Raw genomic sequence first — 26,844 nt, 5'->3', positions numbered from 1 at the left:
TGTGTTATCATAATAACCTTTACCATATCAAGGAAAACTTATATTTGTTTAAAAAGACACACTAAAACGTAAACTTTAATATATATATATATATATATTAAATTTTCTAATGAAATTTTATTGAGATTCTTTTAATTGGTCCATTTAAAGCATTTTTTGGGTTACCGTACCTGAAATGCCCCTCGTCAACTTTGAAAAGCCGAGCCTGCTGAGAGGGAGAGACAACAACAAAATCATTACATGGAGGAAACCGGCGACGTGGCGGAGGTCAAACAACGAGGAGGTAAGACCGCCCCTGTGTTAAGCGTATGATTTTTTTTTTTATTTTTGAAAAAAGAAGCTTCATCTATTTTTCTCCGTAAATGTTTTTTTTATTACTAAAAAAATATGAACGTGCTGCGAAAACATTGGGAGCACATGCATGCTGCATGCACACGTATGTTTGGCTTTAATTTTCCAAATCTTGACTTTATTGTAATACCCTGTGTATGTATATATCTTCTTCACATGGAGTCATTGGAGTGGTGGTTCAAGTATAGTTACATACATATATACATATACATATATACATATATATATATATGTATGTATAAAATGGCATTAGCAATCGATACATGGAGACATAATTAAACATTTTGAGATAGACAAGTGGATAGTGTAAGAGCCTGTCATTTTGTTTTGGTAGACCACCCTCTTTTATGGATCTTTGAATTAGCCTCACCAAACTTCTTTTTCGTAATTATAGTAAAAATGAAATTTTTTTAAAATACTAATAAATGATTCAAGAAATTTTGATTGTGAAGACTGAAGACTAATATCTCATGTCGAATTGACAAAATTCAATCAAATAATATATAAGCAAAGTTCTTCCACCTCTCACATAAGTACGTGTTTAAATAGAGCTTTGAGACCATATATTGGGGTACCCATTGAGAAATCGAGTCATATGTTTGATCAAAGAAGACAATAACTTTGTGTGAACATAGTGCAGCCGTTGTGCCGTTTTGATTATCTCAGGATGCTTTTTCTGAGTCTAAAATCAATGATGACGACTCATGAACAACAAATCTGTGCGAGCCCGTGACCCATAGAGGACACTATCCTTGAGTTTGGATTTCCAACAAGAGACTTCAATTTTCTTCAAGAATATTTATGTTTTGTCCTACGCGGCTTGACTGCGTAGTTACCCAAAAAATGTCGTTGGCATAATTCTAGAAGGCCAACACGAACTTGGTTACCTTTGTGGAACCATCCTTGTACAGTAAAACATTAGGCATTAATACTGAGTTTAATTGCCTTAATTATCACTTGAATTTCAATTAAAAGATAAAATATATATTATACTTAGTTCTATTCTTCTATTTTGTTAAACTCTTCCTAATGTTGGATTTAATTATTATTTTATATACACTTGTTGATATAAAAGCACCTAATTTGATTTAATTAAGTGACAATTTAAAGGATAAAGAAATTATTAGTGATTAAATAAACAACTGTTAAGTGTTAATGCTGATTTACTTTGATTGGAATATTGTTCTTTTCAATAAAATTGGGATAAATAAAAATAGAATGGGGCCCAGACTGAATATGGAGAACGACGTGTGCAAATCCTAAAAACGGCATCTTAGAACATAAAAACAGTGGGACCCTATTTTTTGGCATGTAATCATATCTCGACGGTCTGTCTCGTCGCTCAACCCCCCCTCGTTTTAAGAGAATCCATGAATCTTTTACAGACAACGCAACCCCCTTTCTTTAGGAGAATCCATGAATCTCTTACGGACAACGCAACCCTCGTTTACGAGAATCAATCAATCTCTTACATGCAACTTGTCAAGACCGTATAAATAGTCTAATTATCATATTTGACTTTTTTTTGTTAACCGATATTGATAGTATAAAATTACAAACTCGTTTTTTGGACATCCAATTATATGAACCTAAACTTGAGGCATCACGTACGCATGCATGCACAAAAGTTTCCCACTATGAAAAGTTGGGGTAAAGACTCACGCAGTCGCACGCTATTAGTAAGAATCAAAATGAGTATCTTCCAAGTCAATTATCTTATTTTACCTCTCAATACTATGATATATATATATTCCCTATAATATTTTGTTGACTTGGGATATGGAAACGATAACGACACCATTCAATTTTACTATTTAACAGCCAAGGTCAAGAGCAAGCAGGAGTAGACCTATCTACCTAGAAGGATTCGATAAAGAGAATGTGAGTGGGCACGAGATCAATAGACAAAGAAATAGAAGACCAAAAACATTCGATATAAACCTAAACTTAGACATCACGCCTGCATTAACCTAAGTTTTCTACTATGCTAAATCGGGTCAAAGCCTCGCACATGACCACATGGATACAATTGATATTAGTAAGAATAGAACTCACTAGCTTCCAAGTCAATTATCTTATTTAAACTTTAGTTCTCAATACTATGATATATTCTCTAGAATATTCTATCGACTTGGAATATGGAATTATGATTTGAAAGAAATAAAAAAAACAAAACAAAAACTAATTATTAAATTACAACATCATTTGCGTCCTAGAAACATTGACCAAGCACCCTAAGTTCTTAACCTCATCATGGCATTCTATACTAAAAAAAAATAAAAAATAAAAAATAAAAAATAAAAAAAATCTCATCATGGCATATTATTTACCATATAAAAAAACCTTTATAATTGGCGTATAAGCCCATGCCAAAAAGGGGCGCCACACAGACAGATAAACTTGTATATAATATAATAACAGAAAAAGACAGGCAATAATGCCAACAATATAATAAAGCAATTCTAATTTAATTGTCATTGAAATGGACTTCTTGAAAGATCCATTATTGTCTTAACATGACAAGACTCCTGTGTTGTAAAATTCATGTTTTAAACATGAATCAAGTGAGGTGAAATATATTGTTTAATGTGGATTAGTGGTGGAATTATGAGGACATTGCATAATTAGTATCATGTAATAATTTGTTCAAATTCATGATTTTGAATGAATAAAAATTGACTTCAAAGTGAGCACTTTGTAATGGTAGACACATGACTTGTCCCACATAGAAAAGATAAGGATATATCCATCTGTTTATAAATAAGCGTCAATTTTGAAAAAAATGCTTCGGTCCAAGAGCACCCAAGTTTTTGATGGCATGAACTATGCTAAAGTGTGACCATGGGCGTACCACCACATGTTGCGGCCAGCTCAATTTAGTTCGCACACATGGGCTTGACTCATAAGGTGTTTGTGAGAGGATGAGGGAATTCTAACACATGAGATTCGAATCCTGGTTATTAGAGGAATAAACGTCATTCTTCCTGTTACATCAGCAACCAATAAGATGTATTATAAACTACAGATGTAAAAACTGTTTTTTTACTAGGTGGCCTTCTTGTTAGATCTCATTAGATGATATCATTAGTCAATTATCATCTAATAGATCTCATGGGGGAACTCTAACATTTACGAGATTCGAACTTTGGTTAGCAAGAGAATACACTATTAATCTTTGCCATTCCACCATGTAGCTCAAGTGGTGTGTTTGTCTATGTTAATTAAACATTTTATACCAACTATATATGAAAAATACGATTCACACATTTTATGCTATTATTCCCAAAAGAGTTGACAATTCTCCCCTCCCAACGATTGTTAGAATTCATGCTACTTTGTTGTCATGTTGTGATTATATGAAAAATTCCTTGACTTAGTTAGTTGGACTTTTTAAAAAAAATCAGTAGTACAACTGTAAAAGGAATATGATTTTGTTTGAATACATATAATTATATTGTTATATAGTGATTAATCAATAACTAATTATTGACTAAAATTAAGATATCCAAATAGTATTAAAATTAATATGGAATACTAGATAAGATGCCTCTTATTGGAATTATCGCCCACAAACCACAATATGTTCCCAAGTCAAACTAGGTTGGTTACTAAGCAAAAGAATCACTGAAAATGATTGAAAACGAAAGCTTTAAAGATTGTCCCAAAACCATGAAACCTCATGACCTATATGTGGGTTAAGTTAGGTGGGACTTGAGACTTCAATTTATTTTTTTTTCAGACTTCAAATTTGGTTAGTTTTGTTTCTTTTGTATTATAAGAAATATTGTGTTTCCGAGAATAATAAAGATCTCAGTAGTTGATATTCTAGTTGTTGAGTTAAACGCATATGATTCAAATGAGTTCGTGAACTCCACATGTCTCACATGATGCATATGAAATCACGTGCATACAACTCAACAACTGAGATAATTAGATTACTAGTTGATGAGATTCCTATCATAACTGTTGTATTTATGACTTTATGCATTGGTCATAAGACTCATAACACACTAACATTGCTTTCAAAGTAGGTTTTTTTGTGCTCGTGGGCCTAACAACTTGAGTTTAGGTTTATATTGAATGTCCAAAAAAATGGTAAACTTATATGCTACATCGGTTAAAAGAATGTTTTTTTTTTGGTGAGGGCATTAAATCAAATTGTTTAATGCAATGACCAGTCACATCCAAAACTAACATGACAAATCCAATTTTTCGGTTTAGGCAGGTTAGGCCTTGTTTACGAGGCTTGGCCCAGAAAATTAAATGAGGCCATACAATTGTATTGGGCAAATGGGCAGCACCTGCAGGGCCCAGATGATCTAACCCCATTTCTTCATCAGGAGGCCCAAGTCACCGGCCCATGATTAACCCAAAATGGCAAAATCAGAGAAGAGATAGAGGGCCATGGTCCATGCCACTTCAATTTGACCGAGTTAGCTCAGCCAGTCAACCCAGACGATTCTCCACTGCTCGTTCAATTTCATCTGCAAGGGTCCAATCTGTTAGATTGTTTCAACGGGAAAAAAGAAAAATAATTTGAGGGAATCTGATCTACGCATGGTTTGGTTTGCAGCTTCAAAAACTGCTACTAAGCCTGCTTCCCACATCAAGGTAAGCGCCGGCAAACACTTCGGTCATGTATAATACATATACTAGCTCAACTTTACTCTCTGTTAGGACAAAAGGGTCTGTTTCTTTTTCCTTCAATGACTACTCAAACTTGTTGAATGAAAGATTTGACAAAAACCCACTATCACAATCGCCTTGTTGTTGTTCGTGTTGTTTTCATTGTTGTTCGCCATCATTTGCCTCCAATAGGGTGGCCTTAAATCCTGCCTTATTTTATGGTTTGAGACAATCCACCCTTATCCAGTGTTCTCCCTCGAGAAGGCTGATCTTGGGTGGGAGGGATCGTTATCATTACAGGGTCCCAATTTATGGCTTTGATAGTGAATGTTTTGAGGTTTATTGCTCTTTGAAGCAAAGGGGTTGTAATGAAGGGATTGGCAGGAGAAGAAAGAGAAGTGTTGGGTATGCAAATTCGAGTGAAAGGCGTTGCTTAGGTGATGCGGAGGCTGTGATTAGCTTGTTGAGTGAGGAATTTAGTGAGGAGTTTTTAGGTGATACGAAAAGAAATGGGCGGATGTCAAAGAAGGTGGAAGCTGGGAAGAGAGGGGATTATGTTGTTGGTTCTTATAGGAGGAAGAAGAAAGATGTTGGGTTGGGATTTTCTGACAACAATTCAAAGCAGCAAGCTATTAAATCAGTTGGTGTTGAGTCGAGAGAAGAAGGGTATGGGAGGAAGGAAAAGAGGGAAGAAAAGGAAGCTTCAACTAGAGGAGAGAATCTTAGAGGAAGGAGACAAGATTCTAGTTGTTCATCTTATTACTCCCTTTCATCTTCCGGGGATGTTGAGAGTGATTTAGAAGTTCAGGATAACCCTGAGCAACTCATTGAAGAATTGTCATCTGGGCTTCAGGAGTCGAGAAACAAAAGCAAGGGTAGATTTGAGAAGCAAATGGTGGGAGAGTTAAAGAGGCATACTGATGATATAAAAGATCATGCAGAAATTTCGGAACAAAGAAATTCTGTGGCAGCAAGTTACTCTGGGCAAGATTGGAGAAAGAAGTCTGAGAAGAAGCTGACTGAAGTATCGATTGAAGGAACACATTCTAGAGAGGAAGCCTCTAAATTGCATGGTGAAAATGATCATGTTGAGGCTTCCAGCTCTCATAATCACATTGATCAAGAGGATTCCTCTTTTTCCATGAATTTTGAAAATAGAACAAGAAACCAATTTGGTAAAAAAGATGAGGAAATTAGACAAAAGTCTTTCTCGCAAAGGCAATACCAGGAAATTAGTAAAATTTCAAGGACCAAAGACAGTGGTGTCGAAACAACTTCTCAATTGCAACAACAGTTCAGTGATAGAGAAGGAAGCCACCGAATCGCTACAGAATCTACTTTGGAAACTAGAGATAATTATCATAATATAGTCAGCCATAGGGCTGAAAATTCTAACTTGCAAAGGGAGTCTGAATATAAAATGAAGATCAAAGAAGAAGATACAGCCTTGTTCCAAAGTTCACACCAAGAATCTGGAAAGCACATCTCGCAAATAGATCGGAAAGATCTTGAGAGAATGCAGTTTAGAAGAGAGTCCCGAGATATCACCAGTTTGTCGGTTCAAGCTAGTGATAGAGATACCAACAATACTTCTCAACGAAATTCTGAAAAGAGAATGATTGATCAAGGTAGAAATTCAACTTCAGTTGTGAAAATTTTGAGGGAAACAAAAGAAAAACATACTCAAACTGATGAAACTGAGATTCAATTTAAATCAAACAAGGAGCATCAAAGAGCTACTAAAGTATCAACTCATCTTGAAAAAGCCTCAGAAGAGGCCTCGGGTATCGAAGCATCTTTAAATCTGGTTTCACAAGCTAGAGTGCAGCATGTTGATGTAAAGGAAGGTAGTCAGCAAAACGTAAGTGCAATGTTGATGGCTCCACCATCTCAGTTGGTGGCTAGAGATTCACAGCATGTTGATCCAGTTGATGGGACTGCAGTAGAGCTTTCCTATGAAAGTGACTCCAGTGCCTTAATTCCAAATTCAGCAGGGAGCACTCCAGCTATGCAACATGAAACATATGGCAGAGATAGGCAGAGTGAGAATTATGAGAGCCCTTTAAACCACAGTACCCATGAAGATGCTCTGAGTTCAGTTCGTCGTTTTGAGGAATCATCAATGCATTTTGTTGGAGAGTTTTTTGAGAAGGCAAGGGTTGAAGTCTCAACCTCTAATGTCCATAGAGAGAAGGTATCTTTGAATGAAGAACTTATGCATGAAGGTCAGGGCCATGTGCGAAAGAGGTCGGATGAATATGGTTTTGTTGAATTTCAGTCAAAGGAACACGACTCAAGGCAATCATCTGATAGTTCTGCGGGAAAAGGACCTTCTGATGCTATGTGGGATGTACGAGATACATCTGTTCAACAACCTCCAGAGGTAGAAGAAGCACCAGAGTCTGATGGGAGTGCCATTGTAAGAAGAACTGGCAGGTCTTTATGGAGCATTATTGCAGATGTTGTTCGGCTGCGGTGGCGCTCACATGCCGAAACACCTAAATCAGCTGGAAGATCAAGACAAAAGAACTCGTCAAATGAGTCTGTCAGCAGTGAGGCATGGTTCTCTGGCCGTGACGCTGATGAAACCAATGATGAAAATGTAAAGGGGGAAAGAAGAAGAAGGTTGCATGAAGCCTCTCGTCCTTATCAGCCAGAACTGGAGAAAACTTCAATTCAAAGTGAAGATGAAGATCCTGAAAGGATTCGATTAAAGGGCAAAGTAAGACAACCTAGAGGAGAAAAATCATCTTCATCTGCTATATTAAAGAGTGAATTGCCATCTAGAGGTGTTTTTCCAAATTCTGAGGAGGGAACTAGTACGAATGAAGATGGACAGAGTTCTCAAGGTGCCTCTGTTGTTGTGAGAACAGAGGAACAATTGCAACCAATGCCTTCTAGAAGCACTAGTGAATCTCCCATCATAGAAGAAATTGGGGGCACCGTTAGAACTAATATATCTGGCAGTGGCTCAAAGGAGCTGATGGTACAACCCATTAGTTCTAATTTAAGTGAAGTGTCAGGGTCTGGGAAGAAGGAGGGGGAACTAAAACAAAGAAAGCTTCAGCGTAGTACACAAGTACCACGAGATAAATTTGATGATTGGGAAGAAGCATATAGACTAGAAAGTGAGCAGAGAAAAATTGATGAAATGTTTATGAGGGAAGCACTAATAGAAGCTCAGAAGGCAGCTGATACTTGGGAGGTGCCTGTTGGGGCAGTTTTGGTGCGAGATGGAAAGATTATTGCTCGTGGATACAACCTGTAAGTTTTATAGGCTTATTATTTGATGCCATATTATTGGATGCTTTCTGTTATTGTGTTATTTACACTGATATACATTTTAGGGTGGAGGAGCTCCGGGACTCCACAGCTCATGCTGAAATGATCTGTATAAGGGAGGCTTCCAGCCTACTCAGGTCATGGAGGCTCACGGTAATTTCTTTATCTTTATCTATGTAAATATCTCAACTTTAGATATTTGGCTTATTTTGTTATTATCTTGAGTTCCAGTGTCAATAATGAATTACAAATTTACCTTAGGATTAATCTCTTGCAATTTGCGCTAGGGGTGCTCTTACATTATGATTTCAGATAAGTGATTGTTGAAAGTATTAAATAACTGATCTCCTATAATCCTTTGAACCAATCTTCTATGCAGTGGACCTTGCTTTGATTCATGTATAAGGGATTCTTTTGACTTTTCTTCAAAGACATGAAGGAATCCATGGTCCTAGTACCCTTAAAGCATGATTTTTCCCTTTTGTTTTCAAGGATGCCATTCTGTATATTTTGGCCATTTATGGCTGAGAAGACATGTTATGTGGGGATAAGGTCTACATACATCTTGCCTATCCCCAACCTATCGCCCATTGCGGGAGACTTATGCACGGGAGTTGTTTACCTTTTTTACAGCTGATAGGACATAAAAATGCCTCTAACATCACATGATTAAGCAAGGGGTTCATGATTTCGAAGATCATGACTTTCAAAGAGTGTAGTAGCCATCCTAACCTATATGATGCTAACTAGTTTCAACTGGCAGAAATTTAATGACTGAAATCTATCAAAAATCGCTAGTCGGTCACTAGGCGGTTCACGGGGACTATGGATTAATTGGGGACTAGTCGAGGATTAATCGGATTAATCATTTTGAGTTTTTTTAATTAAAAAAATATATATATGCAATACATATCATATATTAATGAGTAAAAACTTGTTTTGTTTTGCTAATCTCAGAACACAAACACTATTACCAATACCCTAAGAAACAGCAGTAGTTAAGCCAAGAGGCTATAGTGAATGATCAAAATCTGAATGGAACAGTGGTTGAAAATTGTGATCCTCACTCGGAGGATATCCGCTTTTTCCGGCCTCAGTGGAAATTGCAGAGGAAGGCAACACTGTAGAAGCTAGAATGAGTAATTTAGATGAACCCTCTAATTTGTCATTAAAGACGGATCTTGACTTACCTATGGTGGAAGGATGCAATGAGGGTATTCAGTCGAGCATTCCTTCTCAGGCTGGATGTGGTCTTGTTGAAAGACTCAGAAAATTGATGATCAATCTTAGCCTCTCAGGTAATAGTCGGGGCTGGCCTCTTGAAGAAAGTTGGGTTGCAGATTTTTTTTTTTAAAAATCCATCCAAAACGAGGAACTCTGTCAAAAAAAAACGACTAGGCCGACTAGTTGGGATTTAATCGGGTCACCGATTAAGTGACCCTATTACCCTCTAGTCGAAGCAGCAAGCCTCGACTAGTGACTAGTCGCCGACTAGAGGGATTTTTGCAACATTGCACTATACTGACCAACGTTGATGTATATGGTCATGATATAAGCCATAGAGGGACTAGAGCTTTGTATAATAAACAGACCTCGCGCTTGTTTAAATCCCTTTTATTATTTTTTACTTCAAAGAAGTTGCTGATGTTGACTTTGTGATAGTACTTTCCTTTTTATATCAGGATCTGAGGATCTTATGTAAGGAATTCTCATTGTTACTTATTTTTCTCTTACAGGAGACAACATTATACGTAACCCTTGAACCATGTCCCATGTGTGCTGGAGCAATACTTCAAGCAAGAATCAACACTCTTGTATGGGGAGCCCCCAACAAACTTCTTGGAGCTGATGGCAGCTGGATCAGGTACAAAACATTACCTCATCTTCTCAGCTTATTCGTTTCGTCCCAGCAATATGAAGTTGATCACTTATGATCCATCTTCACATTCCTTTTTACTTTCCTTGTCTTTCTGTCTTTTGTTTGGATAGGAAAAGCGAGCTGGTCTCTACCAGCCATTTCAAATATTTTTATGTTGAAGAGATTTTTTGTTTGTTTTAAAATATGACTGGACTGCGTTTTCTCAGACTTTTTCCTAGTGGGGGAGAAGGAACTGGTTCAGAAATGTCAGATAAGCCAGCTGCTCCAGTTCACCCATTCCACCCTAAGATGACAATCCGAAGAGGGGTTTTGGAGACGGAGTGTGCAGATACAATGCAGCAATTCTTCCGGCGTAGGAGGAGGAAGGAGAATAAATCAGACCCATCTTCCCCGCCTTCAAATCTTCCCACGTCAGATCATCTACCAAAACTTCTCAATAAAATGCAAGACATCTTCCACATTATGTTCTGTTCATAAAGAATTGCAAAGTGCAAACTGGTTTTCTCGAGTTAGTAAAACTCTTATCAAAGAAGTTATTATCTTAAATCATATCAGGTTAGAGTTATTTGTGGTCTTTAACAGAATTTGTGGACTGCAGATTATCATATCGGAGAGTGAACCATATGACTGCTTTGAACAAGATCCTGATTCCTGAATGTTGTGACCGTGATGATATTAGATAACAGCCCTCTCATGAACATGACTTTCTTAGTTTTCTACTTCAAATAGTTTCCCTGCATTACATTGAATTGTTGATAAGACCATTGTTGCCTTCGGTTTTCTTTTATGGAAACTTATCTGCATGGATCGCTAGATCTCATGGCAGTATCCACTTTTGGTATTTACCTTGTCTGAGCTTTATTGATGTGCAACTTGCTTCCTTTCCTCCAGGCCGCACTTTCTCGATGACTGATTGACTAGATCTTCCCAAACTAAATAGTTATTCGCGAAGAAGGTTCGGAGACGGTGCCGGTAGAGGAATGTTTAACTTAATGTTCTTCCCTTGGCAACTGAAAATGGAAATGGCTCATCAATATCTTCCTCTGAGTCATCTGAGACTCTCAGTTGTTGTCTTGCAGCTGCTGCTCTTGTTCTGTTCTGTCCTTGAAACAGAGTCCTCCTCTGTATTCAAGTAGAAAATAATATGATGTTAATGTTACAGATCATCCATATAGATATACCCTTCAGTATGACATATAGATATAGTGTACATGATATGTGCAATTTTTGTCAAAATTTCCTTCATATTGATTATTTCAGGTTTTTCTCATTGTAATAGACGTTAACAAGTGAATGGTTGTACAACAAGAAATTACTAGGCTTGGTCCCACCAACTCAAGTCAGGTGCTACAATCTCCCTCTCAAGGGCTAACGTCTTCGTGAGTCCTACCCCCTGAACCCTAGGATCTTGACTCCGATATCAACTAGAACAACCTTTCCCTCCGTACTAGTAATACTTTGTCGAATCCCATGAAAACCTTGACTGATAGGTTGAGAAGACCTACCGCTTATAAGCTAGGTTTGGTCCTCCTATTTTAACGATGTGGGATTCCCATCAGACCACCCCCCTTGGGCGGCCGACGTCCACGGCGGCTACGCTCGCCTGGCGGCTGCACTCGCCCGACAGACGGTAGCCCTTTCCCGGACGGCAGCCCTCTCCGAGGACGGACGACCTCTCAATGAAAGCACCGATGATGGAAACCCACACGTGCCTACAGCACGAATCAACCCCCCTGCCAACCAAAGCCCAACCGACGCCCTTACGGGCCGGCTGTAACCAAGGCTCATGGGCTGCATCCCATGAAAACCTTGGCTGATAGGTTGAGAAGACCTACCGCTTATAAGCTAGGTTTGGTCCTCCTATTTTAACGATGTGGGATTCCCATCAGAGATTTAGAACACCGAATCACAAAGTGATTCGGTAACTTGCCTAACATCATCAAAATTTACACTGCACAATTTGTGACTCCCCCGCACTTGAGCCGGCTGCTACATCCTGCCTTTGTTTTTTATAAAAACGCAATACATATGCTTATCGGCTTATGTATCATCTTGTTGGCATTCAAATCTATTAGGAAACCTAGAGTTCAGCCAAACCCATTACTTGTATTCACAGTCAAACACAAATAATACAATTAGTTAAATAATATTTATATCGACAAGAAAATGAAAGGCAATTCCCACAACGATGGATTAAAGACGCAAATAGAAACACGCCAAGTGCCATTCAAGAATTGGATCTTTAACTATTATAGACTTCTAGTCAATAATTCCATCTACTCTGCCTTACTTGCCCTGCCAATCGATCGTCTCTCTCGCTCTGTGAGCGATCTCATTTGCGATTTCGGCTTCTGCCATGTTTGATTGCTTCTGCTTCTTCTTTCCATGCCAACAAGCATGAACACCCACTATTTTACTCGATTGTTATTGATGCCAGTGCCTCCATCATCTTCCCTGCTCCGAATCTCTGATTGAAAACCCAGCAAAAGAAAATTTCGAAATTAGCTGTTAGGATTCCTAACAATACAACTCAAGATTGGCTCGCACAATAGAACTTTCTCAATCACTCTCTATAAAAATGCCGTCCCAGATCTTACCCATATCAATCAAGCATCCACAATCTTCCATTGGGTCACCCACCTCTGTGTCCGCCGCAGATACATTGCTACTCAAAACAGAGATTATTGATGACCCAGCTACCAGTCTCCTCATCTCTTCGTCATTTGACGATGAAACTAGTTTATCCATTAAGCCCCTTTTGCCTAGGACTTCCAGTTTTAACGGCACTTCAGCTAAGGCTAGTAGCTTATATCAGCATCGGCGGCGCCAGACTGCCAGCGACAACTCTTTATCTTCTCTATCTGATTACAATGGCCGCCGCCATTCCGTTGGCGAGGACGTGGGGCACGCCGCAGAAGAAACTCTTATGGTGACTCGTTTGAGTTTGAAGCTATTGAAATATCTTGGGTACTTTTATCTTTTTTATCTGTTTTATGACGAATTCTTCCTGTTTTGTTCTGTTTGCGGTGGTTGTCGATACCCATTTTGATTAATTAATCAGCGGGTAGAGAGTCTTGTGTTATATATGATCTATTCATTCATTTAATTTGTCATTGTAGTTGGCTTCAAGGATAGCTCTGTCTTGTGTCCTCTGGGGTTGGTTTTGGCAATCCATATTGAGAATATGGACTTTCGGCAATCCTTGCATGTTCATTTTTTTAAAATTTAGTGGAAAGCTTAGTAGTTAGTTTCCTTGATGCTCCCCCCATAGATATTCGCACAATAATATCTTTCAAAGTATAGCTGAGTATTTGGAGCAAGTCCTTACTCCAAAGAGGTGGAATTTGAAAAAGACTTTGAAGTTTATTGGAGGAAGTTAATAAGAAGAATTTAATATTAGATTGACAAAGAACTGCTTTGGAATTTTAGAAGTAATGCACAGTTGGAAGTGCTTTGAAAAGGTAGTTAATGATAACAAGCCTTTGTTTCTTTTTTATTGGCGTCGGCTCATCGTTCTTCGCTACTAAGGCAAATTAGAAGATTCTTGGCTTATAGATATGGCCCATATGGGTATCGCTGATGACACGGAGATCTCCCCATCTAAAATTTCATGCAAAACTTTCAATTCAATTAATTTGGATTCCCCTTTGCAGTTTAGAGCAGTTCTCCCCTAAGCTTTACTAGAACCTGTTATATGTTTTATAGTTCTGAAAGAGAACGAGAACATGATTACTTCTAATTTGATTGAAGTTTTATGGGGATTGGTTAACTTATTATTACGTGAAATGGTTGTTCTTATGTATCCTTTTTTCATATCTATCCTACGTGGCATTAAATGCATCCTGATCTTTTTTACTTATTCAGGGTAGGCTACCGATGGATTGCAAGGTTTCTTGCCTTGAATTGTTATACTTTGCTGCTTTTCCCAGGCTTTGTTCAAGGTAAAAAGTCCACAATATATTTTCCATGTTAATCCCGTTTTATTGCTTTAATGTAGTTATAACACATATCACTGGTTTTGTAGGGCGTTTTTACCTTTCAATATTAGAGAGCTGATATTTTGTTGGATCTAGCTGTAAAAATTTGACGAACCTTGACTGATCCATTTGTCCTTTGCAGTTGGATATAACTATTTCTTCTCTAGTCAGATTCGTAGAGGTATAGTTTTTGGTGATCAGCCTAGAAACCGGTATGCCTTTCACTTGACTTCTCTTGATGATTTTCGTTGAGAGTTTGTACGGTCTGTGATTTCATGCTACCATAAATGCTTTGTCATCACAGGCTATGTTACTTCTTTTTTGCAGACTTGATTTATATCTACCAAAAAATAGCAATGGGCCAAAACCTGTTATTGCATTTGTAACAGGTGGAGCCTGGATTATTGGGTGAGCATTCCATGCTTCTTGATATTTCCTTCTTGATTTTGCATCAGAGATACTTGATCAAATAACAGTTTGCATATATGGTGGTTCTGGGCATATATATGATGGTTATAGACATGTTAATCTCATGCAGCAGATAATGGTCTATTAGCTAGATGATCAAGCTGATAATGGTCTGATATTATTTTATTAGTACCATCACAACATTATTGTGACTGTAGAATCAATCCCCAAATTAACAAAGCAAAGGTCGGTGAAGTTGTGCATGATCTATTTTTTATTCTTCAGTAACAGTAGTTGGGCTTTATAGATTAACAGACGGATGCCTAATCAACTGTTTTTGCAAACTTTAATATCATTGCATGATACATGTCGTAAGTGTCTCTCATAACTGTGGGTCTGTTCTTTGCATTTTTTAAGGAGATTTTGTTGATGCAGTTATAAAGCATGGGGCTGTCTCTTAGGGCAGCAGTTGTCGGAACGAGACATCATAGTGGCTTGTATAGATTACAGGTGATTTGTTCTGGCTTTTTCGTTATACTAGAAGCTAGGTATGCTATACATAACCTTCATGATTGACATGATTTATTGCTGCGTACCATTCATCAATGTGTGGATATTAGGTTCACTTGGCATAGATGTTTTCTAACTACGCTTGCTCTGCAGTTTATCTTTGAAGATCTTCATACCATCTTGTATGTTTACTCTTAATACAAGACTCTTGTTTTTGTACTTATCCTGTTTGGTAATATTACAGCTAGTCAATTTCGCACTACAAAAAAAAAATGTATAGAAGTTAAGGCATCACCTCCATGGCATTCCACACATATATAAAAGACGTGTATTTTCTATGAATTTTTTAACATTTGGCTTGAATCAAAGAGAAATAGAGGTCTGTAATAGCAGTTTCACTTAATCTGTGGAGTTATGCTCGTCAATGTGCAGTATACTTCTCAGCTATGACCATGAGCTTAAATTGTCTTTGTTTCTGTTGAAATAAATTTTATTAATTGTTCCACCTAGTTATATTCGCAGAAATACCTAAATTGTGAACAAAATTTTACCCTTGGCTAAGCCATTTCATGATCACTTTATGTAACTCCATGATCATGAATTCCAGATCCAATATCATTGATTGAAATTTATTCTTTTGTAAGGTGGGTAATTTGATGAAGTTAGCATCACTGTTTGTGCTTCTACTGCAATAACAGCTATGAATTGTTACCCCATTGTAATTTTTCGAACATTCAGGAATTTCCCTCAAGGGACTATGAGTGACATGGTGAAGGATGCTTCTCAGGGTATTTCATTTGTGTGCAACAATATTGCTGAATATGGAGGCGATCCTAGTAGGTAATAGGAAAATTGTTTGTTTGTTTCTTTCTTTCATTGACGGGAGGTTTGTTTTTTCTTACTCTACTCATCATTTCTCTAGGATATATCTAATGGGACAGTCAGCTGGAGCACACATTGCTGCTTGCGCGCTCCTGGAGCAGGCAATCAAAGAGGCTGGGGAAGGGGAAAGCACTACTTGGAGCGTCTCCCAGATAAAAGCTTATTTTGGTTTATCTGGAGGGTAAATAAACAATATTGTATTTCTGTGAATGCTTTCGAGTTTTTCCTATATTACAATGGCAATTAGCTTCTTCATGGTTACTTTGATATTAATGGAAGTGGTTCTAAAGCAATAGTGTACTGGTCCATAGAGAAGATTATAATGTTTGATCATCTGGTTTAGAAGAGATCCTAACGAATCCTGAACGGCCTAAAAATTCGTTATTAAATTTCCTGTCCGATTTAATCTATTAGTCTTTTTTTCGAAAGCATAAAGGATTCAATTTGACCGTGGTCTGGTGTGGAAGTGGATTAAGTTGAAATTATGCTTTGACTCTAGCTCTCTGCCTTCTCAGTGCAATCACAGTTCAAAAAACTCATAGTTGTTGTGCCTCAAAGCATAGCTTTCTTGTTAATGTTTCCTTTTGAATATTGTTCAACCTTTTCACTAGTTTGCCGGTAATTTCTTGAACAGCTACAATTTGTTTGATTTGGTTGGTTACTTCCACAGTCGAGGTCTTTACCGGTCCATCTTTTTAAGGTACATTATTCTTTAATTCTCAGTGACTCTGGATATGCAATCATATCCCTTGGTAGTTCTTTTAGCTGCCCTATATATTCCTAAATTGAGCACTTTCCCCGTTATTGTAATGATCTAATGGCTCTGAATTTTTCACTCAGCATAATGGAAGGTGAACAATCTTTGCAAAGATTTTCCCCTGAAGTCGTGGTACAAGACCCGAATATTAGAAATGCAGTTTTGCTTCTGCCTCCCATTGTTCTTTTTCATGGTACTGCTGATTATTCCATCCCACCAGATGCCAGGTCCGACTTTTTCCCGCACTTCATTGTTTTATGAGACTTCTACTCTGCCTATGTTGGAAGTGAGCTGCATATCTAAATGCTTTTAATTGGCTTCTCTAATCTGTCCTTTCATATTGCAGTAAGAATTTTGGCGATACTCTTCAAAGAGTTGGAGTTAGAGCTGAAACGATACTGTACGAGGGAAAAACTCACACAGACTTGTTTGTTCAGGTAAGCAATATCCGGATAGCCTGCCTGGCTTTAGTTCTATTTTTGGATTCTGTGGCTTATATCTCTGCCAACTGAACTTACTTAAAACTCCTTGGACATCATGGACTCTGCCAGAAGCTCTGCTTTTGTTCTTAGCAGTTTTGGCCCGGAAAACATTTCTAGCATATTTTGACATATCCGACCATCGATTTATATGTTTATTGTCATCGATTTACACCATTTCCTGGTGCTAACGAATACTTGCAGGATCCAATGAGAGGTGGCAAGGACCAGATGTTTGAAGACTTATTAACCATTATCCACGCCAATGATGCAGACGCCCTTTCAAAAGATGCGGTGGCTCCTCCACGAAGACGGCTTGTACCTGAATTCATGTTGCAGTTGGCTCGTAGTGTCAGCCCTTTCTGACCATTTTCCTTTCATTCCAACTATCATACCCCCCAACAAACTTATAAGTTGTCGATTCAATGTCCTTCGTACATACTGTAATAGATCCCAAATTACAAGTCTCTTTGTTCTGTGTTTAGCTTTATACCATTTTGAGAAAACTTGTAAGAAGTCGATTCGTGTTGCAGTTAGCGCGTAGGCACCATCACTGGCTAGGCATGCTCTTTCTTGACCTGCCAAAGAAGAAATATAATTCTGTTGTAGATTGCTGGTCTCTTTGATGCACCGTCTTCTTACAACAACAGTCCTATTTATAGCAGAGTTGTGCAACTGTCATTGGGAATTAGGACAAAATTTAAGATAAAAAGTTGGTATTGGCAGAATGACAGTTGATTAGAATGGAATAACTGATCACTTGGAGAGCAATTACATGTAATAGCATCAGATACGTTGCTTAGGCTTTATTTATATTGTCAGTTACCAACTTATAGTATATTCTGATGCCATGCACGATGCATGAATGAGCGGACGCAGGGTTTCTGTTAGGGGGCAAAGTTATGTGGGAGGTCCGGAGGTAGTACCCTAGGAAAGTTTTATGATTGTCTATTGATTATGCCTTCAAATCATACAAAAATCAATACTAAAAATAAATTTTTTTATAAAATAGCGATAATTAATACTCTAAAGTTGATTTACAAATTTTCTCGATGATTTTTCATATTTTTCATGCTTTCATGCATGCTTGGCTTCAGTCTCAAGAGCAACAAAATGAATTTGGTTCTTGATTCGGTTTTGACATGATTGGATTGTTTTCAGTTAAGCACAACAAATCAATTGCAATGACAGATTAAGTTAAAAAGTCATTATCTCTGCCAAGGAGAGCATAAAAATGATATGTCACATTGATTTGAGGCACCAGTTTACATATAAGCTATGGTTCAAAATAGCGGGCGAGTACTTTCATGGTCACGTCGCTCAGGGAGGATTGCTATACTAATCGCCCCTACACGTCTTTTTCTATACCAAAAAAATAATTAGATGAATCCCAAAGACTGTAAATCCTCGCTAATGAAGGCGTTTATTCGATAGATTGATTTAGGGTTGTAGACTTGTAGCCACCTAAGGCTAGCTCATTACTTTTGCTTTGAAGAAATTAATCAAAACTTTGAGAGCTTTTTCTCTCTATCTCATCAATTCTAGTGTTGATGTTCTTGGCTAAACGTTGGTTTAGCCTTGATCGTAGTTTCCAACTGCGTCATGTGTTTTCTGAGGCTTGAATCATGCTGCATAAATACTGTTAAATTTCCAACAGTGAACACAATGACTTCTTTAAATACGTATTTTATTTAATAGGCCAAGCCTAAAAGGACATAGACATGGATACAAAACATGATGAAAAACTAGTATAGCTCCTTAATGTTAATAAGGACAGCCATGAATCAACTGCTTCATGGACATATTTTCACATGCTGCATCCACTAGCTCATTCTCTTATGCTTTAGCAGCTGACTTGCCTCCTGTTGCCTGTCATAATTCACCAAAAAAAAAAAAACAATCAGATCACTGCAGAAACAAATTGAATGAGTATGGATATAGTTTATGTATGTGTGTGTGTGTATGTATATATGCAACCTTCTTCCTAGGCTCCCGAGGCTTCTGCTCGGTTTTCTTAGGCGCCGGCTTTGAGGCCGGGGCTTTGGGGGTAGTAGCACCAGGTTTAGTTGCAGGCTCTTTTTTAGTCTGACCACTTGATTGAGTCCCAGCAGCAGGTTTCTCAGCCTTCATTGATGCCATTCTTCTTAAGAAAATTAAGCTGCTTTAGAAGAAGAAGAGTATTTACTAAACGTTGCTGGACTGAGTAGAAGTTACAACAATACATGTGTATTTATAGCTGATCAAAGGCGAATAATAATACACAAAACAAGTGGTGATAGATGGGTGGTTGATGGAGGAATAGAATAATAGCTGAAACTAGAGAGCTTTTGCTTGTTAATTATGCATACTTTCACTGCCATTATTTGATGCTTATTCTAGTTTGATTGTAGATTTTTCCAGGGCACAAACAAAAGTGGAATTGATGTGAACATTTCAGTCTGAAAATGAATTGGGTGGCTTAATACATTAATTTGATGTTACACCATTTTTTACAGATGCTGAATTGAAATTTTCTATCTTCTTCATCCGAGAACAACTCAATAGACGTGTCCTTTTTGGATATAGCCCACTAACCTCAAACTCAAGCCGGCCGGCTGGCCAGACGAGACACGAGCAAACCCGTTCTACAGATTAGTTGGGTCGAGGCCTAGTATAAACTACTTGGAAATAATTGCGGCAATTTAGAATCGAACTTCCAATATCGGGTGAGATGTCCTAGGTTGGGACTAGTTAGGCTATTGCCAAATGGTTTCTATGTTCTTCATGTTTAATTGATAAATAAGAATGGCATGTACCTAGAAACTGTTAAGAGAAAAGATAGATTAAGAGATTGTCAAATGTGAAAGAAATCCTGAAATTCACAAGGTGAAGAATTTTGTCTAATTATAATGAAGGGATTGATGCCAGAGTTTTGGTAACAATAGACACTCATGCGGCATGCATCAAACAGGCCTAAATTTGGGCTTGATACTTCCAAGCCCAGCCCAGCCCAGCCCAGCCCGCCTGAAAGACAGCTTTATCACTAGGGCTTTTTGGACAAATGATTCTCCATGTTCCACCTTTCCAATTTGCAACTTTTCAGACCGAAAAGAAACCCAATTTCTAGGGTTTAGCTTTTTGAGATTCAATCTCGTTCATGGCTGGCTGCCAAGGAAATCGAGGTCGATATACCTGAAGATGTGATGATTGAAATCCTCTCGAGGTTCCGGCGAATTCTCTTATGCGATTCAGGTGTGTCTGCAAAGCCTGGAAGCTTGGTGTGATCTCTTCAGAAACTCTCTATCACCCAACACCATCTCAGACAAATCGACATCAGCAACAACAATGTCAGCTTCTCTACAAGGTGAATGTGTCTTTGTGAAGCATGATAACTACCTACAAGGTGAATGTGTCTCCTTGTTCTCTACTGCCATGGATGTTGGTAATGACAAATTCAGTCTCAACGAAAGCATTGAATTACTCAAATTTCGGTATCCGAGGTTTCTCGGTATGCAATGGATTACTCTGTAGAGATTACTATTCGCTGAAGATTGCACTTTTTCCCCTATCAAACTTCACGAAGACACTGACATTGATGAAGGTTTATATTGGCCGGCTTTCAGAGAAGATGATGCTACATTTATCTTGTCCTTTGACTTGGCAGATGAAGTGTTCGAAGAAGTGCCACTGCTGGATTTTGGAGTTCCTTTGATTTATGCTCGGGAACTTACAGTCTTCAATGGATTACTTGCTGTAATTCTTGATAGAATGAAGGGGACGGATAAATTTTTTGATGAAGCCTGGTGTACAGGAATATTGGGTAAAACAAGTGAGTGTTGGACCTATTGAAGGTCTTAAGAGGCCTCTAGGATTTTGGTTCAACATGGGATAATTTTTGGAAGGCATAGATGGGCAGTTGATCTTGCATGACCTGCATACTCAAGAGATGATAACTCTTCACGGCCTTGGTAAGTATTTCAAAGTCGTAAACTATATGGAGATTCTTGTTCCAATCAATGGTAGTCCAGAGGATGAGGTTGGAACTTTGTTTACAGTTCACACAAGGAACTACGAGTGAATGAAGAATCAAATAAGGAAGAAAGGTACAGTCCTTTTGCTTGGCATGCATGAATTAGATATTTTGTTGTAGTTGCTTTTTCTTGAACAGAATGAAAGCATGAAACTCTTATTGTCCATGCTAGCTAATAACTGTTAGGATGAAACCCAGATTTTATAACTAGGCTAGCTATTAGTTAGAGCAACTTGAAACTCTGAACTGAAGGAGAGACAGAACAGGGTTTGTACTTTTACATGGTATGTAGGAATTACAATAGTTGCATCAGTCACATATCATGTTGTAAAACTTCTTGGAGTTTTAATAGCAAAGGTGTTGTTTTTTATTTTCTTCTATAATGTATAGGATGGAAAACAAAAAATCACCAATTGATATGAATTACCCCTGTGAAATTTAAAAGAAGTTGGTTTTTCAAATTTCAATAATCAAGTTTGGTAAAATTTGCTTGTATTTGGTTGCATGAGCCAACCTAAACTTCTTGAATCACATTTACCAGCGGGATTAGTTAGGTCTAATTTTGCTGATAACTTGATTAGTTTCTCTACTCCAACAAATACAATTTGGTGATCTGAAACTAAATGGTCAGTGAGGTTGTCCCAATCTTAGAGCTACATAAGCCAAAAGTCTATATCCCACCAACATAAGCAGCAGAGCTGACACATCCATCCATTTATGATCAAGACCCAGGTACTTGATTGCTGGAAAATCCATTACTCTGCAATGCATCCTTAGTCCACAATCATAAACCTCATTTGCTGAATACTGTACTCCAATCAGAAGCTTATAGCAATAGTGACTGAATGAGATGTACTTCAGCCAAGATATGAAGGGTGGGATGTGCTGAATGTAATATCCCCCAGCTAGTAAGAACACAAGCATTGTCACAGATGCTAATGTCGTCGCCTGCTTTACTTCCATCAGAATTGCCCCTAGTGCTAAGCCTAGCCCTTGAGAGACCAGCACATTGAAAAGAATGATTAAGAGGGTTAGTATAAATGTGACTAATGAAGGCTTGAGACCACCCATCCAGTATGAGATTGTAACAAAGACTGTAGGGAGAACAAGCTCCATTGGCAAGTCACCGGCTGTTCTGGCGAAGAAGTACGAGGAGAGACGGTACATCCCAGAGGAACGTTCTTTTATCAGCATCGGTCGTTCTTGAGGGAACGTGAAGATGGCGTTGAACATTGGATAGAAGCCCCAGAATATTGAGAAAAAGAAAAGAAGTCCAACCTATTCAAAAGTTTGGACATAAACAGTATTAGACTGCTGATGAACGTTCTTTTATCAACAATTAGGATAGTTGAGGCGAAAAACACTGAGATCTATAAAACTGCTGATTAACAGGGAGAATGTAGGGTCGTAGTACCTGATCTTGGATGTGCGACGTATCAGAATGCCACCACAGAAGGCCTGACAGGATTGAAACAGACAATACTTGAAAAATTCGGAGAGCCGAATAGGATTCATGTTTCCTCTCTTGTAAACCCCTTCTCAGCAGCACCTTGAATTCCAACCACCAGCTGCTAGTCCATTGATTCTCCCTCACTGCATACAACTCAAACCAATTGATAAGTTCAAAATCTTTTAATGTATGCAGAAATTTGTTTACTTTTGAGATTTTAATTCTCTTACATCTCAGTTTCCCTGACTTGAAATGGATTGGATCCTGAGAAGTTGTTTGAATCTCAGCTTTCAAGAGAGGATATAGGTTCTTCTTGTAAGATGATATCAGAGACTGTTTGATTGAATTCTGATCATCATGATGATGTGATATGCCGGTAGTGGTTAAATCTAGTTGGTCATCCTGTTTGGTGTCCGGGGCTATACCTGCATAACAAATATATATATAGAAAATAATATGTAACTTAAAATATAGCAACATCAAATTTCATTTTTCAACTTGTTCAAGCGACCAAGAAAATATTCAATGGTCCTAAAAACACTACGTTATCTTTGTTAATGTGGTGCTCCAGAATCAATATGGTCCTAAAAACACTACGTCATCTCTGTTATTGTGGTGCTCCAGAATCAATAAGATACAATGGATGATCAATTTTATAAGATACAACGGATGATCAATTTTGTTTTATAACCTGAAAAATTCATAGCCCAACGGTCACTTTGTGATCTTTGGGCCAGATCTAAATCCCGAGCTGCACCCTCACTATATAACGGGTAATCATAAAGAAGTGTAGAAGGAATTACATACCATTAGCTAGATCAAGCAGAAAATCAGCAGGGTTCATGAAATTAATTTCGGGCTCGAACCCAATGGAGCCGAAATACTCCATGACCCGACCCGCATGCCCGCTATAAATCGGGCACCCGTCCGCTAACACCACGACCTTATCAAACATCCTATACAACCTACTCGAAGGTTGATGGATCGTAGTAACCACGGTCCTACCTCCCCTTACAAGGCCTCTAAAAGTGGCCACAATGCGCTGGGCCGTGGTTGAGTCCAGCCCAGAAGTGGGCTCATCAAGCAATAACAAACTCGGGTTCACCAGCATCTCCTGCCCAATACTGACCCGTTTACGTTCCCCACCCGAGATCCCCCGGAGCAGGGGCCCACCCACCACACTATTACGACACCGTGTTAGCCCGAGTTGCATAATAATCAACTCAGCTTGCTGAATCTTTCCTTCCTTGCCAAGTTCCTTCGGGAGTCGCAAGAACGCGGCGTAAGTTAGCGTCTCCAGCACAGTCAAATGGGGATATAACACGTCATCTTGGCTCACAAAACCCGTCTTGCGCTTCATGGAGCTCGAAAATGGATGCCCGTTATATGTTATCCGACCCGATATCTTCCCTGGTAGACGACCCGCGAGTGCGGTTAAGAGAGTGGTCTTTCCGCTACCGGATGGGCCCAGCATCGCCACTAGCTCACCGGGTCGGACAATTCCGCTGATGCCATTTAGTATAGTTCGGGTTGGTTTTGGATCCTGCGAAGAGCAGCACCCGCCTTTTCCGGGTGCCAAATCAACATTATATGTCACATCTTCAAACTGCACCATCCAAAATGTACAATAAAATTTAGTTGAATCAATTAAGGTCAAATAAATTATGTGATGAAGATTTTAATTAATGTTCATATATTATGTCAAATAGGTCATTTGAAATATATAAACATTTGTAATTGGGTCTCTGAAAGAAAAACGTCTCAAATTAGATTATTGAATGATTCGAATTTCAACAATTGAGTCACCGCTTGTTTCCATGCGTTTTTTGTTTTCATTTTCCAAAAAATATTTTAAAAATCTGGAAAATGCGTTTGTTTGTTCATTTTAGAAAACATAAAAGTAGTTAAAATGACTTGAAAACATAAATCAAAAAATTAAAGTTTCCTATTTTATGTTTCCAAAAAATAAAAACAGAAAACAAACCAAACTGATCCTAATAATTCTTAAGTTTTAGATGAGGGAATGACATCATATTCCAAGATCACTGAATAACTTTCAAGAAAATTAAGGGTACTATATAAACATAGCGAAAATTGAAAGAAAAGAGTACCTTGAGAGTCACAGGGAGTAAGGATTCACCTAGAATGGAGAATCTTGGGGGATCATGTTGTTTGTTGTCTGGATCTTCCAAGCATGGACTGACATTACCAGAAGAACTGGAAGGCATGGTGCTGTTAGCAGGATGACTATTGTTGCCTGGAAGAGTACTACTGGTTTCTTGCTGATCAGGGGGCATCATTTTGAGAAATGTAAACGTAAGGTTTGAATTTATGGAGAAGAAGAAGAAGAGAAAGAGTAGAACCAGTCACATGCAGTGCAAGAACTAAGAAGAAGAGATGAATAAGTGACTTTATATAAAGGGAGAGGAAAGGCACGAGAAGTGGGTCTTGGTGGGTTCCATGCTGTATATAAGTAAGTAAGTAGTATTAATTATAGGGGAGATGTATTGATTAATGATTATTGATTATTGATCAAATTGTAATTATTATTATTATTATTTTTTTTGCATTTGTGTCTACGTGTTTGAATAGAAATCACTAGGATATCTTGTTACGCCACGTGGATTTAAAGAGTTGAATTTTGTAACAAATATAATAAAATCATGGCAATTTCAGAATTTAATCATTACCATTATTTCCATAATATCATATTATTATTATTATTATTATTATTTACATCCAAATTATTAGTTAGAGTAATAAAAATGGTGTGTATCATCCAAGTGATCAAGGTTCGAATCCCTCTCCCCTGTTTCAAAAAAATATATTATTATTATTTATACGCATATGTGAATGTAATTTCGAGTATTTTGAGTCCTAAATATGCAATATATTCAAGATTGTCAAGCATATTCTATTAAACTTGTTTGTCTAGTTTCCATTGTTATTATTGAGCCCGCAAAACTTTCTTAGGCCGAGAGTGGGTGAAAAAAAAAATATTTTCCGAATAAGTCCTAAATATTTTGAATTATCTAGTATACCCTATTAAACTTAATTGTTTGTATAGTTTCGATGGTAATTTAAATTCCTAAAAATCTCAATCTGAGCCCACAAAATTTTCCCAAATTGAACCTTCTTGAAATTCTTAAAAAAGAAAACTACGCAATATATATATACGTATATATGTTATATTCCATTTATCATGGTTGTTGAAATTAAGTACACGACACGTTAACCTCTTCGTATTGTCAAATTACTATTTAAGGTTACCCAATTGGTTGATGAACAATGATAGCAGATCATATTGGCACTTACTTTATTCAATCTGCATTATATGTTGTAATAAAAATTAAAAACTAAAAAGAAAAATCCATGCACAGCCTGTGTTTGAGGTGACCATCCAATAGGGCATTTTGTTTTTAATTATAATATATATATAACGACTTTATCTCATGTCGAATTGGGTAATGCATTTTCTAAATCTAAGAATCAATGACGACAATCCAAATAGAAGAAAGTTGTGCATGCCTATCACGGACAATATTAATTTATAGTGTTTGGATTAAATTTCCGATAAACCTTAATAATGTTGCAATATATTAATTAATTAAGAAGTCACATACAAATTATATGTGTAGGTGTTGGATAGAAATTGAAGTCCAACCAACACCAGCCCCCAGTGTGTTTTCTTTATAAGGTAAAATAGCATCTCCTTTTGCCTAACTAAAGTTGAAGGTGTTGGGGGGTTCCTCGTGCCCTTTTTGAGGTGGCAAATGCCTATTCACTTAGAGAGATGGTGGGGCTCTTATTATGTTGTGGTTCCCATACAAGACTTCTAATTCATAGTCTATCTTCTGTGTACTCCCACATCGGTTAGTTTAGTTCCTCTGGAGTAGTATATAAGTTCCCACTACAACACACTTTTTTGCCTGTGATGAAATATTCACGGGTAGTGTGTTGTAGTATTGCTTACATCTACTTTAGTTGTATCTAAAAAAAAAAAGACTTCTAATTCATAGTCGAGTCACCATCATTAAAAGCCTTACCCCCCTTGTATATACGTATATAATATATATGTATACACATTGTTTTTCAGTCACATGATATATAAGTTTTGGAGGCCTCTAAATACCCAACATTAACAAGCACTAGTCTTATTTGTTGTCAATATAGAGCGATTGACGGTCAGAGTTAAATGCTTGCCCATCTATTCGGTATAGTTGGGATTCTGAGT

General features: G+C 37.8%; 3 protein-coding genes and 1 long non-coding RNA gene across 7 annotated transcripts; 2 read left to right on the top strand and 2 right to left on the bottom strand.

Moving 5' to 3' along the window:
• Nucleotides 1-4,883: 4,883 nt before the first annotated feature.
• LOC120013569 (tRNA(adenine(34)) deaminase, chloroplastic) lies at nt 4,884-11,392 on the top strand. 3 transcript variants are annotated; one of them, XM_038865423.1, is made up of 5 exons: nt 4,884-8,241; nt 8,325-8,412; nt 9,996-10,123; nt 10,345-10,548; nt 11,030-11,392. In XM_038865423.1, exons 1-5 carry the CDS (start codon nt 4,988-4,990, stop codon nt 11,049-11,051), a joined length of 3,696 nt encoding a protein of 1,231 aa, XP_038721351.1. In that variant the 5' UTR covers nt 4,884-4,987; the 3' UTR covers nt 11,052-11,392. The 3 variants fall into 3 exon arrangements, with proteins under 3 accessions (XP_038721351.1, XP_038721350.1, XP_038721343.1); XM_038865422.1 differs by having other exon boundaries at nt 10,345-10,581; XM_038865415.1 differs by having other exon boundaries at nt 10,345-11,392.
• A 970-nt stretch (nt 11,393-12,362) lies between these two features.
• Nucleotides 12,363-17,774, top strand: LOC119982529 (probable isoprenylcysteine alpha-carbonyl methylesterase ICMEL1). The gene is made up of 11 exons (XM_038825973.1): nt 12,363-13,105; nt 14,003-14,079; nt 14,258-14,327; nt 14,443-14,523; nt 14,959-15,033; nt 15,772-15,873; nt 15,956-16,096; nt 16,550-16,615; nt 16,756-16,899; nt 17,019-17,109; nt 17,356-17,774. The coding sequence occupies exons 1-11, from the start codon at nt 12,717-12,719 to the stop codon at nt 17,515-17,517; spliced, it is 1,398 nt and encodes a 465-aa protein (XP_038681901.1). The 5' UTR covers nt 12,363-12,716; the 3' UTR covers nt 17,518-17,774.
• Nucleotides 17,775-18,821: 1,047 nt separating this feature from the next.
• Nucleotides 18,822-19,371, bottom strand: LOC119982405. Its single transcript, XR_005464393.1, has 2 exons — nt 19,129-19,371; nt 18,822-19,020 (listed from the first exon to the last, which is right to left on the bottom strand). It is a non-coding gene; the product is annotated as an uncharacterized LOC119982405 (long non-coding RNA).
• Nucleotides 19,372-21,597: 2,226 nt separating this feature from the next.
• LOC120004963 (ABC transporter G family member 21-like) lies at nt 21,598-24,983 on the bottom strand. 2 transcript variants are annotated; one of them, XM_038854363.1, is made up of 5 exons: nt 24,722-24,983; nt 23,418-24,216; nt 22,841-23,035; nt 22,575-22,753; nt 21,598-22,438 (listed from the first exon to the last, which is right to left on the bottom strand). In XM_038854363.1, the coding sequence occupies exons 1-5, from the start codon at nt 24,908-24,910 to the stop codon at nt 21,788-21,790; spliced, it is 2,013 nt and encodes a 670-aa protein (XP_038710291.1). In that variant the 5' UTR covers nt 24,911-24,983; the 3' UTR covers nt 21,598-21,787. The 2 variants fall into 2 exon arrangements, with proteins under 2 accessions (XP_038710291.1, XP_038710283.1); XM_038854355.1 differs by having other exon boundaries at nt 22,575-23,035.
• Between the last annotated feature and the right edge of the window lie 1,861 nt (nt 24,984-26,844).

This window comes from Tripterygium wilfordii, chromosome 2 (assembly GCF_013401445.1).
Source record: "Tripterygium wilfordii isolate XIE 37 chromosome 2, ASM1340144v1, whole genome shotgun sequence".
NCBI lineage: Eukaryota > Viridiplantae > Streptophyta > Magnoliopsida > Celastrales > Celastraceae > Tripterygium > Tripterygium wilfordii.
This window is presented reverse-complemented; position numbering and strand designations above follow the sequence as displayed.

What these genes read in the sequence shown, in the direction of transcription:
- LOC120013569 (XM_038865415.1), top strand. Translation starts at nt 4,988, where the DNA reads ATGTATAATACATATACTAGCTCAACTTTACTCTCTGTTAGGACAAAA. An exon ending in TCAGGTCATGGAGGCTCACG is followed by an intron (nt 8,413 to 9,995) that starts GTAATTTCTTTA and finishes TTTCTCTTACAG; the next exon opens with GAGACAACATTATACGTAAC. An exon ending in GCTGATGGCAGCTGGATCAG is followed by an intron (nt 10,124 to 10,344) that starts GTACAAAACATT and finishes GCGTTTTCTCAG; the next exon opens with ACTTTTTCCTAGTGGGGGAG.
- LOC119982529 (XM_038825973.1), top strand. Translation starts at nt 12,717, where the DNA reads ATGCCGTCCCAGATCTTACCCATATCAATCAAGCATCCACAATCTTCC. An exon ending in TACCGGTCCATCTTTTTAAG is followed by an intron (nt 16,616 to 16,755) that starts GTACATTATTCT and finishes TTTTTCACTCAG; the next exon opens with CATAATGGAAGGTGAACAAT. An exon ending in ACACAGACTTGTTTGTTCAG is followed by an intron (nt 17,110 to 17,355) that starts GTAAGCAATATC and finishes GAATACTTGCAG; the next exon opens with GATCCAATGAGAGGTGGCAA.
- LOC120004963 (XM_038854355.1), bottom strand. Translation starts at nt 24,910, where the DNA reads ATGATGCCCCCTGATCAGCAAGAAACCAGTAGTACTCTTCCAGGCAAC. An exon ending in TCTGCTTGATCTAGCTAATG is followed by an intron (nt 23,036 to 23,417) that starts GTATGTAATTCC and finishes TTTGTTATGCAG; the next exon opens with GTATAGCCCCGGACACCAAA. An exon ending in CGTCGCACATCCAAGATCAG is followed by an intron (nt 22,439 to 22,574) that starts GTACTACGACCC and finishes ACTTTTGAATAG; the next exon opens with GTTGGACTTCTTTTCTTTTT.